Here is a 14,790-nt window from a genome sequence, read left to right on the forward strand (position 1 = left end):
ATAAGGTGGAAGTTCCATGTCAGAAGGAGTAAGTCAAGAAGACCCGGGGCTACCAACACCCCTTCCACCCAAAGACCAGGTATCAATCACTATGGGAAAAGCCACTCCCACCCCAAGCCACAGGTATAGTGGCAACAGGGTTCTACTGAGGGGGAAAGACACACTGTAGGCACAAAGAGCTCCATGTCTCTGAGGGGATTGACTTTATTTGGAACAGAAAATAGAGAACCTCATGCCAAAGAGCGTTATTGAAAATAATGGAAATATCCAGGAAAAGCAATGAAGAGGCCCAAAGCTCCGATACAAGCCAAATGGTAGAGCATACGAAAGTTTAATATAGAGAAACAGGGATAACCAAGGAAAGCCCTCCTGGGATTACAGTTAACCATGAGAGTCAGGAAGGCTGTGTACAAGCACCAGGCTGTACCTACCCAGGAATGATCAGAGCAGGTCATGGGACAGACTTGAAAACATTTCCTAAGCTGCATATGGAGGGATCAACACAGAGTGGAAACCTCCACTGGCACAAGAGGCTTAAACACAACCTCTGACCAAACATCGAACAACTGTCCTTTTTCCACTTAATCCTTTTATTAAAAAACAATAAATCAGTATCTATGTTGGTGGGTCTATTTCTGGATTCTGATCTATTCTAATAATCATTTTCTCTATCTTACTGCTAATACTACAGTTTTGATGACTGCAGTTTCACAATGAATCTTTAAATCAGGTAGTGTTAGTGTTCCAAATTTGTTCTTTTTCAGAATTGCTTAGCTCTACTAGGTCCTTTCAATTTTGATTGGGATGGTGTAGTATGTGACCCATTTGGAGATAACTGCCATCTTAATAAAGTTGAGAATTTCAACCCATGAACGAGGCACATCTCTTTCTTTCTTTCTTTTTTAACATTTATGTATTTATTTTGAAAGAGAGAGCGTGAACAGGGGAGAGGCAGAGAGAGAGCAAGAGAACTCTGCAGGCTCTGCACTGTCAGCACAGAGCCCAAGGCGGGGCTCAATCTGACAAACTGTAAGATCCTGACCTGAGCTGAAATCAAGAGTCTGATATTTAACAGACTGGGCCACCTGGGTGCCCTGAGGCATATCTATTGACTTGTTTTAGGTCTTCTTTACCTTTTTTTCAGTAATGTTTTATAGTTCTCAGTGTATAGGGTTTGCACATCATTTATGCAAGCTTCATGCCTAAGTATTCCACATTTTTTGTTATTGTAAATGGAATTGCATTTAAAATTTCAATTACTGGTTGAATGTTGCTTATATATAGAGGTACATTATTTTTTGTACATGAATCCTGTACTCAGCATCCTTACTAAACCTTCTTATTACTTCTAGGTTTTTGGACATTCCATCAGATCTTCTATACAGGCATTTCTAGAGATAGAGAGATACAGATTGCCTTACTTTGTTTTAGCATATAGATGACTGCTATTTCTCATGCCTTCTTTTTCTTGCCTTATTGCAGTGATTATAACCTCCAGTGCATATTCAATGATGAATAAAGAATGGGCATCATTTGTCCCTGATCTAAGTGAGAAAGTATTCAGTCTTTCACTCTTAAGTTTGATATTAGACACAGGTTTTTGTAGATGCCCCTTATGTCAGGGGTTCCCACAATCACCCTCAGGCTCATAGGAGAAGGACTCACAGGACTCAGAAGTTGTTCTATTCATGGTTACAGTTTATTACAGTAAAAGTATACAGAGTCAAATAAGCAAAAGGGAAAAGTGCATGAAGTCCAGAGGAAAATGTATAAGCTTCCAAGTGTCCCCTCCCAATGGAGTCACATAGGACACACTTAATTCTCCCAGCAACCATATGTGAAAACAAGTACAAAGGGTTGCCAACCAGGGATGTTCACCTGAGCCTACATGTCCAGGGTTTTTACTAGGAGTTAGTCACGTAAGCATTTAGCACCCTATGTGACTGACCTCAGCTACGGACATTTCAGACCTCCAGAGAGAAAGCAAATGTTCACCATAAATCACACTGCCAGTATAAACTATCTAGATAAATTGGGATAGCATGGCTCAAGATCTCAGGCATGCAAATATACTCATCAGACAAACTATTTTAAGAGCCCAGGCTTTTCTTGAGAATGTACACAGTTTGAGCACCCCAGGCCTGTTGAGTTAGCCCTTTTCTGCCCATCCGTTATCAGGTTGAGCAAGTTCTCTTCTACTCCCGGGTTAGAGTTTTTATCAGGGATACTGGATTTTGCCAAATGCTTTTTCTGAATACATTGAAATGATCATATGCTTTTTTTATTTTAGTTTGTTTATATGGTGAGTTACATTGATTGCTGTTCAAATATTAAACCAACCTTCCATTTTGAGGATAAATACCATTTTGTAATTATGCATCAACCTTCTTATATGTTAGACTCAATTTGCTAAAATTTTTCTTAAAATTTTTGTATCCGTGTTCATTAGCTGCTTATAATGTCTTTGGTTTTGGTATCAGGGTAATGCCAGCTTCATAGAATGAGTTGTGAAGTATAACCTTCTCTTTAATTTTCTGAAAGCTTGTGCAGAATTAGTACTGTTTCTTCCTTAAATATTTGTTAGAATTTACCAGAGAAACCATCTGGGCTTGGAGTTTTCTTTGTGGGTAGGCCTTTTCCATAAATTTGAACTCTTGAATAGATTTTAGGTTATTCATGTTATTTCTTCTTCAGTGAGCTCTGGTAGTTTGTGTCTTTAACATTAAATTGTTCATAACATTCCCTCACTATCCTTTAATGTTTGTAGAATATGTAGTGATGTCACGTCTCTTAATATTGATAATTTGTATTCTTTTTCTCCTGATCTGTCTGGCTAGAAGTTTATCAATTTTATTGATGCTCCTCAAAAAAAAAAACAAAAAACAAAAACAACAACAACAAAAAAACCAGCTTCTGCATTCATTGATTTTTCTGTTTTCATTTCAGTGATTTCCACTCTAAATTTTATTTCCTTGCTCCAGCTTGAGTTTAATTTGCTCTTCTTTTTCTAGTTTCTTAAGGAGGAAGCTATGGTCATGGATTTGTGACATTTCTTTTCCAATATAGGCATCAATTTAGCTATAAATTTCCCTTTCAGTACTGTTGTAGCAGCTTATCACAAGTTTGATCTGTTACCTTCATACTTTCTACCTCTTTGACCGATAGGTTAACGTGCTATTTACTTACCAGACGCTTGTGGGTTTTACAGATCTTTCTTTTACTGAATTCTAATTTAATTCCATTTTGATCAGATAGCATACTTTATATGACTTGAATTCTTTTAAATGTACTGAGACTTATTTTACAGCCCAGAATGTGGTCTATCTTGTGAAATGTTCCCTGTATAGTTGAAAAAAAAAAAAAGTGTATTCAGCTATTGTTGAGTGTAATGGTCTATAAATGTGAATTAGGTCAAGTTGGTTGACTGACGGTATTGTTCAAGTCTTCTATACCTTTGCTCATTTTTATCTACTTATTCTGGCAATTATTGAGAGAGGAGTAGTAAAGTCTCCAACGATAATGGGATTTGTCTATTTCTCCCTACAGTTCTATTAGTTTTGCTTCAGGTATTTTGGAGCTCTATTATCAGGTATATAAATGTTTAGGGTTGTTACTGATTAACTGACCTCTGTATCATAGGAAATGACGTTCTTTAATATCATCGTCTTTGAAACCCACTTTAATATACTACTCAAGCTTTCTCTTGACTGCTGTCAGCACCACAGATCTTTCTCCATTCAGTTTTATCCTACTTGCATCTTTATATTCAAAGTGTGTTTCTTGTAGACAGCTTAGAGTTGGGTCTCACTTTTTACTCTGATCTGACAATCTGTCCTCTAATTGAAGTGTTTACAGCATTTACTATGGTATGATTATTGATATTAGGTTTAAGTTTATCATCTCGCCATTTGCTTTTTACTTGTTCCTTTTGTTTTTTGTTCCCTTTTCATCTTTTTCTATCTTCTTTTGGATTCAGTACACTTTTAGGATTCCATTTTATCTCCACTGGTGGATTAACTAGAACTCTTTGCTATACACACCTTTTCATTTCCTCCTTTTCCATTCACTGTAAAATCCACTCTAATTTAGTTTCTCTAGCTTCTGGCCCAATACCTCCTGCCACCATCACAAACAAGCAAACAAACGTACTGGACTTGCGAGGATTTCCAATCCTAGCTTCATGTTGCTAAACCCTATGCTCTTTTATCAGTCCTCATCTTACTTGACCTCTCTGTAACATTCCACAGCTTACCCTCTGTCCTGAATTACTCTTTTCTTGATTTCCATGAAATCATACTTTCTAGATTGTCTTACATTTTTCGCCACAAAATCTATCGTCTGCAACTTTTAGGTTCTGTGGGCTCACTCAGTCCTAGCCCCTTTTCTTGTCTTTCTCAGCAACTTCAAAACATGGTCAGTCCTCAAGAATCATGAAGTAGTTCACAGGCATTTTCAGAGGAAAAATTAAAGAAATTTGCTCATATACATTTTGTAAAGTTGAAATATATGAGTAACAGTGATTTTCTTTTAAAAAATTTTTTTTCAACATTTATTTATTTTTGGGACAGAGAGAGACAAAGCATGAACGGGGGAGAGGCAGAGAGAGAGGGAGACACAGAATCGGAAACAGGCTCCAGGCTCTGAGCCATCAGCCCAGAGCCTGACACGGGGCTCGAACTCCCGGACCACGAGATCGTGACTTGGCTGAAGTCGGACGCTTAACCGACTGCACCACCCAGGCGCCCCATTCATGGATTTCTTTAAAGTTACCAACTTGCTATGTCAGTATGTTCAGTCTCTGCTGATCAGTGCGTATCAGCTAGTGTTCAGCAAATATGGTGGTGTAGAACCAAGTGAACTTTCACCTCATCTTCAAACAAAGCCTCAAATCAATTTACTTTGTTGACAGGGTAGAGAAGAGACCAAAACTAGAGGCATTCCTCAGCTAAAACAGTAAGGTCTTAATATTCCTAAGAAGCTGTTAGCCCAAATTTTTTTTTTCCAACGTTTATTTATTTTTGGGACAGAGAGAGACAGAGCATGAACGGGGGAGGGGCAGAGAGAGAGGGAGACACAGAATCGGAAGCAGGCTCCAGGCTCTGAGCCATCAGCCCAGAGCCCGACGCGGGGCTCGAACTCACGGACCGCGAGATCGTGACCTGGCTGAAGTCGGACGCTTAACCGACTGCGCCACCCAGGTGCCCCCCAAATTTAATGCCCAATTTAATTGTGGGGGGAAAAAAAACCAGCTATTGACAAAATTTCTTTATTATAGGACTCTGCTGGAAGTCACATAATATCAATGGCACATGATATGAGAGAGCAATTATTATCACATGAGTGTTTCAGCATATATTTTGTTTTAAAACTGAACAAACTACTTGTGGAAAAACACAAATCAGTCCGTGTAGTATATGTACGCTGTAATGAGGTAGAAGTACTCAATAACTTTTTGTTCTGCTTATCAGTGAAAACTCACGGCACAAGGGAAGACAGTTTTCATTTAGACGATGATGCTTTTGTGAGCCGTGACGTGGGCTGGAAAAGGTGCACCCCGCTCAAAACCGACAGAGCATGAGCTATACAAACAACAAGAAAAGGTGTTGCTGCATTACTAAAAGGCGTTTTAGACACATGGAACAATTAGAAGTCAACAATATGCCTCCTGATTGTAACTGAGTGTTGAAGGAAATAATGAAAATTGAGTGTCAGCAAATCTTGACAACTCAGTATGTGCTCTTGGCTGTGTGGAAAGAAATGGCAGTGTTTGCAAAATTACCCTTCCTACTCGAGTGTAAAGGGTGTCAAGGAAAAAAGCGCTGACAAGAGTTTCCACAGGGAGAGACGAGATAAAAATATTTCTTTGTGATGCTGATAATACTAATAGCCATTCCTGATTTCCAGAGGACTGCTTAGCTAAAATACACCCAGCAGCTTAACTAACCTGAACCATTACTTCAAGGCCAAAATATCTCAGTTTTTAATAAGGAGAATAAGATACCAGATTTGCTGGTCACGAAACTATGCTGCAAATGGTTGAATTGCTAAGGTGTGACTCCTTCCCAGAATTGGATGGCTTTCTTCACTCAGCAAAGTGAGAATGATTTTATGCTTGTGGATATATAAGGAACACATCCAAATGTTACAACAAAACACCAACAGATACTTTCCAGAGACTGAAGTACTCAAAGAATGACTAAGAATCCATTTGCTCCTATCTTCCAAACATTTAGGCTAGTTGAAACATTCACCCCTACAATTACTTAATCTTTTAAGTGTGTCAATTTGGCAACTGATGGAGCATTAGGAATAGTCTTCAGGGAAAAATCTCATACTTTCTCAGTCTGTGTTTGGTCTTGGCATCCCAAAACATCTGACAGAGCCAGCAAGTACCAGTTGCAAATCTTGACAATCTACAACTATAGCATGGAGTCTCCTAATTTAGTAGAAATACAGGGGGGACAATTCAGAGTGTCTGGATCTAACCTACATCTCAAGCTATCTGTCAACAAGACAGATATATACTTTGTAAGAGGCTGCAAAAATATCATCCTTTTCAATACTGAAAACAATTTTTTAAATACTACTTTCTTGTTTAAAATTGGTGATCTGCATGGGTGTTCAAAGTTTGAGAAACATTGTCCTAGGAGCCTCACTTACTCTCATGACTTTAAAAGCCATCTACATAGATTAAGTCCAAAATGCCATTTCTAGCTCAGTCTTCTCCTCTGAGTTCCGGACCCAACTACCCAATGGCCAATAGCCTCTTTGACTTTCCTGCTTGAGTGCTTCACAGGCACATTAAACCTAGAACAGGCCCAAAACCAAACTCTTGATCTCCACCATAACTTCCACTTTCCCAGTCTCCCCATCTCAGTGAAAAGTATCTCGTTCCTCCCAGCTGCCCATGCCAGAAATCTGTCACTCCTCATCCAAAGCGCAGCATGAACTGATCCACTTCTGTCTCTCTCTGTCCACTACCATCGATTTAGTCCAGATCACCTTCAACTTCACCCTGGACTACACTATAGATCCCCAAGTGGTCTTCCAACAGCCCTTCTGATGCCCCTCTGGATTAATTTTCGATCGTTGAGGGAACAAATTACCATAAACTCAGTGGCTTAAAACAACACAAATTTATTATCTCACACCTATGTTGAAGTCTGACATGGAACTCACTAGGCTAAAATCACCGTGGGCCTGATTCCCTTCTGGAGGCTGTAGGGAAAGCATCTGTTTCCTTGGCGTTTCCTGCTTTTAAAAGCTACCCACATTCCTTGCCTTGTGTCTCCCTTACTTCATCTCCAAAGCCAGCAATGTTGACTGTTCTTCCATAGTAACATCTCTCTCTGGCTTTTTTGTCTCCTTCTTCTGCTTTTAAGGATGCTTGTGATTGCACTGGGTCCACCTAGATAATCCAAGTAACCAATCTCCCAATCATAAGGTCAGCTGATTAGCAATCTTAATTCCCCTTTGCTATGCAATCTAACATACTCACAACTTCTAGGGATTAGGATGTAGGTATGTTTGGGAGGTCATTATTCTGCCTAACACCCTCCCTAACACATAACTCATGTTCCCCACAGCAGTCAGAATGGTCTTTTTTAAAACACAAATATGATAATGCCACTTCCTATATAAAATCCTTCAATGGCTTTGCACTCCTCTAAGGACAAAATTCAAAATTCTAAACATGCCTGGCTAGTTCCTGCCTACCTACTGGCCTCATCTCCTGGTTCACTGGGTTCCTGCCACACATGGCTTCTCTCTGCCTGAGGCACCAAGTTCCTTTCTGTCTCAGGGTCTCTGCTCACACTATTTCTGTTGTCTAAATAGCCCTCCTGGCCTCCCATCCAACTTTCACCTGGCTGACTCTTGCTCAATCCTTCAGATTGCTGTAAAAGTGACTTTCACAGAGTGGACTTACCCGGTCTCTCAATCTAATATTAGCTCCCTCTATGATACATTGTCATTGTTGTTGTTGTTGTTTTAAGTTTATTTATTTTTAAGAGAGAGAGAGAATGAGTCGGGGAGGGACAAGAGAGAGAGGGAGACACAGAATCCCAAGCAGATTCTGCACTGTCTGCACAAAGCCCATCTCTAGGCTTGATCTCAGGAACCGTGAGATCACAATCAGAGCCAATATCAAGAGCTGGACGCTTAACTGACTGAGCCACCCAGGCACCCTCACTGTTCTTTTTCTCTCAAAGCTTTTACTGGAGTTGCAGTTAAATGTTACTTGTGTGATTAATTATTGGCTTAATGCCTCCCTGCACTACACTGCAAGCCTATGAGGGCTGGGGCCTAGTCTGTTTTGTTCACCACTGTAAGTGCAGAGGCATAGAACTGACTGACTTATATTAAGTACTCAATAAATAGATGAGTGTTATCAGATACTATTTCAAAAACAGACCTAACTCTTAGGGGGTGAGTTGCATCAACCAAAGACCTCAACATTCTGCTTAAGAATTTTAGAACAGGTGGGTCATACTCAGCATTTCCCCTCACCCCATCCTTCAAACCTGTTGCAAATGTCTGCCTGTAGCCTGTATACCAAACTCTGAGACGCCAAAAAACATTTGACTCATTTCTTCAGCCATGTGCTGCATGTGCCGTGCCAATCCTGAGGAGGCTGTATCATTTCCCTACTCGTGCTCAGGTGCTGCACCACTAGAAACAAGTTCTAAACACATGAGAGTCTGTGTCACAAAAAGTTCATGATTTTCTGCAACTCAGGAACCTTTCCTTATCTCAACTCCCTGTGACTTTCCTCACAGGTCCTTTTCTTTTCTATTTTTTTTTTTTTAATTTGCACTGTTTATTTATTTTTGAGAGAGACAGAACATGAGCGGGGGAGGTGCAGAGAGAGAGGGAGACACAGAATCTGAGGCAGGCTCCAGGCTGTGAGCTGTCAGCATAGAGTCCAATGCGGGACTCGAACTCATGAACTGTGAGATCGTGACTTGAGCTGAAGTCAGCTGCTTAACCGATGAGTCACCCAGACACCACTCTTCTTTTTTTTCTTTTCTTTTTAAAATTTATTTATTTTTGCAAGAGAGAGAGAGAGAGCAAGCAGAGAGAGGCAAAGAGGGGAACAGAGCATCCAAAGCAGGCTCTGTGGTGACAGCAGACAGCCCAATGCAGGGCTTGAACCCACAAACTGTGAGATCATGACCTGAGACAAAGTCAGATACTTAACTGAGCCACCCAGTCGCCTCACACAGGTCCTTTTCTACCCGCTTGAAATCCCATATGTTAAGTCTGACCGGCAAGAGTATGTGTTCTGGAGCCAGAAAGTCCTAGATTTAAAACCTGTTTCCGTCCTTATTCCGAAAGTTCACCAAACTTTGAGACTTAGTATCATCACTAAAAAAGTGAGGATAATGATTTAATTCCTACCTCGCACGGGTATTAGATAAACTCAGTGTGCATATACTTTGTTTACCACCGCCTCAGCCACCAAACACTGGCACGTCACACTACTCTCTAAGCTTAACTCAATCCACTACTAGGACGATTACAAAGAATGCCAACATACAGATTATCAGTATATGAACCCATGACTGTCTGTTGATCTAGGAACACATCTTAATAGACACTATGTTCGCTATAGAACTTCCATTTCCAGGAACAAATCTTACCTCCATTGTCCCCCAGGCCTGAGGGACACTGCCTGACTCAGAAGAGATAATACACAGATGTTAGTCACCACCACCCACAACCCCTTCATCCTCATTCTCAAAATGCCCATACTGAGACTCTACTCATCAGGTATGCACTCTTCCCATTTCACTCCATTATCCAAACTGTACCTGTTGTTCTCTTTCACCTTGGTGGTCTATGGTCATTTTGCTCTCCTCACCTTCCCATAAGACCACTTCTATAACTTTGACACCTAGCTAAAATGTAACTTACGCTACTAAACCCTCCTAGTCCCCTGTATGCTCTGGTATCACCTTCTCTCCCCCAAACCATATTGCAAGACCCCTAGGGGCAGACTCTGACTTGATCCATGTCTGTAATCCTCCTCCCTAGTGTCTAGAACGTTTTATATGTAGTAGATACTTAGTAAATATTTGTTGAGTGGGTGAAATAATGAATCAATGATTGGTTTCTCTGGTAGTCTGGTTCTGACCTATAGTTGATAGTTGGAACTATCAGAGAGACAACCAGTAGAGGTGTCCATGACCTGGCTCAGGAATAGGCTCAGGACTGAAAATGTACATTTGGCAGGCATATTCACTACAGTAATATCTGAAGCCTTAGAACTCACAAGGAAAAAAAAAAAGATGTGCTAAGAGAAAACAAAAGTTAACAGTAAAACATTTCAGGGGTAGAAGAAGGCAGTGCAGTTAAGATTATTATTCAGAAATAAATCACAGAAAGGAAAAGAAATCCAAACGAGTATACAGTCCCAGGAGAATAAAAAAAGACTCCTGAGAAACACCCCTAGTGCATTAATGTTGCAGAAAGAAGAGGCTGGAGGCATAAAGGTCGCTTCTGTATGTGTAGATTTGAAAATTCTTGGTGACCATTAGCCAGTAAGGTGTTAGGGGCAGAGGTGGGGCTGGCAGAGCAGAGGTATGAATAAGAATGACAAAAAGCCTAAGACTATTCTTTCAAGAAGTTTGACAGGAGAAGGAAAGATAAAAATCACAGTGCCAAGTGAGTCTGGTGGCAGCTGTGAACATAAAATAACAGAGAAAAAGACGGTTCAGCAGGTAAAGCACTGCACCAACACACAAATGTTACCACTGCTACCACCTCATAAGACAGGACGTGTGTGATCTTGAGAAAATCATTTTCTCCTCCCTTAGCTAACTCATCAGATCCTAACAGTATGAGTAATATGTGGAAAGGAATTATGGAAGAGTTTATCATTGAAAGTAAGGTCTTAATACTGTAATAAATGGGGTTGTAACCTCACAGATGTTTGTCATTTTTCAGTTTCCTTTCTCCGTGTGATGGAGGGAAACTGAAACTCCTTCATATGTAACAGTGATTACTTATTCCAACCCTGCAAAAGAGGAAGAAGACAATGACAAAGGGGCAGAGAAAGGCAATTCCTCTCTGCAGACTTTGCCCCTTTCTTAAACTGGGGGACATCAGTCAAGGGCTACCTCCCCCAGGTGGATGAAGAACTGCCAAGAGCTCATATCAGAACTGAGTGTGCCTGCTGCTTCTGTCAACCAGATCTGCCTTGGCAGGGACATTATGCTTACCTCAAGGTGCCTGGTCAGTGAAAAGCTTGAGTAGATAGCACTGACCTCATGACTGTCTTGAAAAATAAAATAAAATTTTGTACTGAGACAAAGTTTATTTATAACTCCTTGGTTATCTCGTAGTTTTCCCCCCTGAGGAAATGTTGCAAGCTCAGTGGTGATTTTCCACACTCAAACTATGTCACGGAGACTTTTCGCTTGGAAGGGGCAGCTGCTTTGGAGTATTACCATGGCCAGCATCAGTGTAACATTATCTCAAAGCCACTTGTGAGTAGAATACAGTATCATGCTGAAGGTGTATTTGCAGTAGGAGGCATATCTGTAGCTCATAGGTGGTCTATTAAGGCCATATATACTACCAAACATATACAGGGAGAAAGGAGGCAGAAGACTTCAATTAAAGCAGTTCACAGTGGCCTTTCTTCACAAAGCAGAATTTATTATCTCATTCAATGGCAAGAAATGGTAAATAGGAATTTCAGTTTATAGTAAATTCAACTGTGTAATGCAAAAGTCTTCTGCATTTATCTTTAGGATACATTGTGGGTTGTTTTTTTTTTTTTTTTAATTCCCAATGTGTTTGGCTTAGGGTAACATTAAAATTAATTTTCATTCCATGACCACAGCTGGACAAACTGTCCAGATGCCTCTTGTATTGATATAAGATAATAAATTACACGAGAAACACAAATACAGATGTTGATTGTATTTTCAAAAACTAAACTGTCCTCAGGGCGCCTGGGTGGCTCAGTCAGTTAAGCGTCCCACTTCGGATCAGGTCATGATCTCAGGGCTTATGAGTTTGAGCCCCGCGTCAGGCTCTGTGCTGACAGCTCAGAGCCTAGAGCCTCTTCAGATTCTGTGTCTTTCTTTCTCTCTCTGCCCCTCCCCCACTCACACTCTGTCTCTCAAAGATAAATAAACATTAAAAAATTAAAAATTAAAAAAACTAAACTGTCCTTATTGATGGGATTCATATGCTCATCGGAAGAAAACCAGTACTAGTAAAAAAACACAGAAGCATTAAGACATACTAAGGCGGCATGATAAAAGTCAAAGAAGAATGTGGGATTGTATGTGGAAGGTTCACCACTACTAACAAAAAAGTCAGTCTGCTCTACCGAAATCAAACAAAATCATTAGGGTGATGTCAGAAGAAACAAAGAAATGAGATAATGATATAGCAAACTAAATATATGAGACATTCACTAGTATCTTTATAATCCTTACAAACTTACAAATAAGCCAACAGCAGATGCTACTATATATGTGACGGAGGAGGCAGAGTGAACAGTAGGAACCAAGGACTCTCTCTAGTCCTAATCCAATCACCTTTATTAATTCAACAATTATTTACTGAGTGCCTGCTAAGTGCCAGGCTCTGTTCTCTAGTCTGAGGATACAAAAATCCTCACAAAACAGACAAAAATCCCTGCCCATCTAGAGCTTACCATATAGTGAAGAATTTGAGCAAGATATACTGCGGTGACTAGAAAGTTTGTACAGAGAAACCAATACAAAAGGGACTGTTAATAAAAATTGAATACACACACACCAAGTGTACACATATACATGCACACATATACATATAATGATATAAAATGAAGACGGTTGATGACAGTGAAAATGAATATAAAAGCAGAGAGCACATTCTCATAATCCTAAATTACTTTTGCTAAAATCAAATGCCAGCAATCACTTTTCTCTGATGAGGCCTGACACTGCACAATTATATGTACGAACAACAACAAAAATCTTAGATGATGACATGATGGGCTGGGATGTACAACCAACAAGTGTGGACCAAAAGACTAGTTGCTACTGGCCAAAAACTTATAAAACATAACAGAATTAACTGATAAACTCTCCAACTCATCTGGCAATATATTCCAGAAATGGGAAAAAATAAGTGTTGATTACAGCAAAAGACTTGTTGCAAGTATGTAGACGGGGCTGTAAGTAAATTTGGGCAGTTATCTCAGCATAGGAGGTAGTTTCACACAGTTCAACAATTTGGCAAAATGTGATTCTGCCATTTCCACGGTCAACTCGTACGGTGTATATAGTGTACGTCTGCCATGTTACTAGGCGATTTCAACTCTAACAAGAGATTAATGGAATATTCGGCAAATAGATTCCACTCTTTGAGGGCGGCACATTAAATAAATGTATAAAAAGCAAAGCAGACAAAAATACGTGCAGACACAACGAGAGAGAGAGACAAGACTTGCAGTTGAAAAGTCCCGGGTCATCAGTTCTGGCCACTGAAAAAAAAAAAATCTAAGAACTTCCCCATCTAGAGGCTTAGAACATACACTCAGTCCCCCAAGTTTGAAATGACTGTCCACCAAGAAGGGAAAAGGAGTACTGATGGTTCCTCTTAGGCCCATTCAAGACACGGGGGGTCGAATCCCTCTCGCTTTGGACGGATGGGACTGGCAGGTACACCTGAGGCAAAGGAAGAGTAACAGGTCCAAAGCCCCGTAACTCCGATCAGGAAGCAAAACACAAAGTTTAAAAAGACAGTGAAGGGCGGAAGGCAGAGAAACCACAGCAAGTCAAATAAATAACTGTAACAGAAAGAAATAATGCGTTGGGGATCCCACGGAATCATCTCTACCGCTCAAAAGGCCGGAGACTGTAGAACCCACAAGGGCCGGGATCTTCGGGGTCCCGGAACTCAACACCCAGCCTGAAGCGGGTGAGGGGGAGCAGTTCCCGGGAACCCCCTCCCTCCCCTCTCGCCTCAACCCCGCCCATTGGGTCCGCCCCGTCCCGCCCGGCTACTCACCGGATTCGCTTCCCACATAACGGTGGCGAAATCGAGCGGAGAGAGCCTGGGGGAAGGGGCTAGCCGCGGGACCGGGGTGTTGGGTTTTTTCCGAGGGTCCCCGGGAGCGAAGGGATGGAGAGGCAACCTTTATGTAGGCCTTCCTTCTACCCCGCCCTGTCACAAGCCAGCGTCTTCGGACCACCGACCCTCCCGACTTCCGCCCGAACCGGCCAACCAGCGCTGGCCCCGCCCCACCTCCGGAAGCTCGTCCCGCCCCAGCCGCTCCCTTCCGGGCCGGTGGGCGGATCGCGGTGGGCGGGGCTTGCGAGTAAGGGGCGTGTAAGGGAATTTAAAGGGCTTCTCCTCCAACCACCTTTCCGGTGCTGAGTCCCCACGGCAACATCTCCTCCCTGAATGATCCTCAAGCAGCGGATGGTTGTGTTTCCAACGTTATTTATTGATCACTACGTAGTGAGTGTCGTGTCAGAGTGCCAAGAATCAGACAGGCCTGAGAATTAATCCCAGAGTGGCCAGTGGCTTTTGGGACAAACTTCAGTCTCTCAAGTTCCTCCTCTTCAGAATGGTGACAGTAGTAGTACCCGCCTGAGGGTGTAGTGAGATCATTTAAAACACCAACCACAGTATTTGACATGCAGTAAGAGCTCCCAGACGGCTAGCTAGGCTCTGGCATGCTAGACTGACCCGTAGGCAGCCCATGCCCTCGCAGAGCTTAGAGTCTTGGGGAAGAAAGGAAAAGGTAATTTAGGTAAATAAAAAGGTACAGTATGGTTTATA

General features: G+C 41.4%; 1 protein-coding gene across 2 annotated transcripts in view; it reads right to left on the reverse strand.

Annotated features, from left to right (window-relative positions):
* The window catches only part of PARP11 (poly(ADP-ribose) polymerase family member 11), a 45,779-nt gene extending 31,597 nt beyond the window's left edge, over nucleotides 1–14,182 (reverse strand). Inside the window, exon 1 of one of the 2 annotated variants that reach the window (XM_047066237.1) lies at nucleotides 14,014–14,182. Coding sequence is in view for 1 of the 2 variants with exons in the window: in XM_047066236.1 (XP_046922192.1) it covers nucleotides 14,014–14,031 (18 nt within the window). In the remaining variant the exon portion in view is untranslated. The remainder of the gene's footprint in view (nucleotides 1–14,013) is intronic. The other variant, XM_047066236.1, reaches the window with a different exon arrangement.
* Between the last annotated feature and the right edge of the window lie 608 nt (nucleotides 14,183–14,790).

Source organism: Lynx rufus, unplaced genomic scaffold (genome assembly GCF_022079265.1).
Source record: "Lynx rufus isolate CCGP_SWC_20201006 ecotype Redwood Valley unplaced genomic scaffold, mLynRuf1.p SCAF_7, whole genome shotgun sequence".
In the NCBI taxonomy this organism is placed as follows: domain Eukaryota; kingdom Metazoa; phylum Chordata; class Mammalia; order Carnivora; family Felidae; genus Lynx; species Lynx rufus.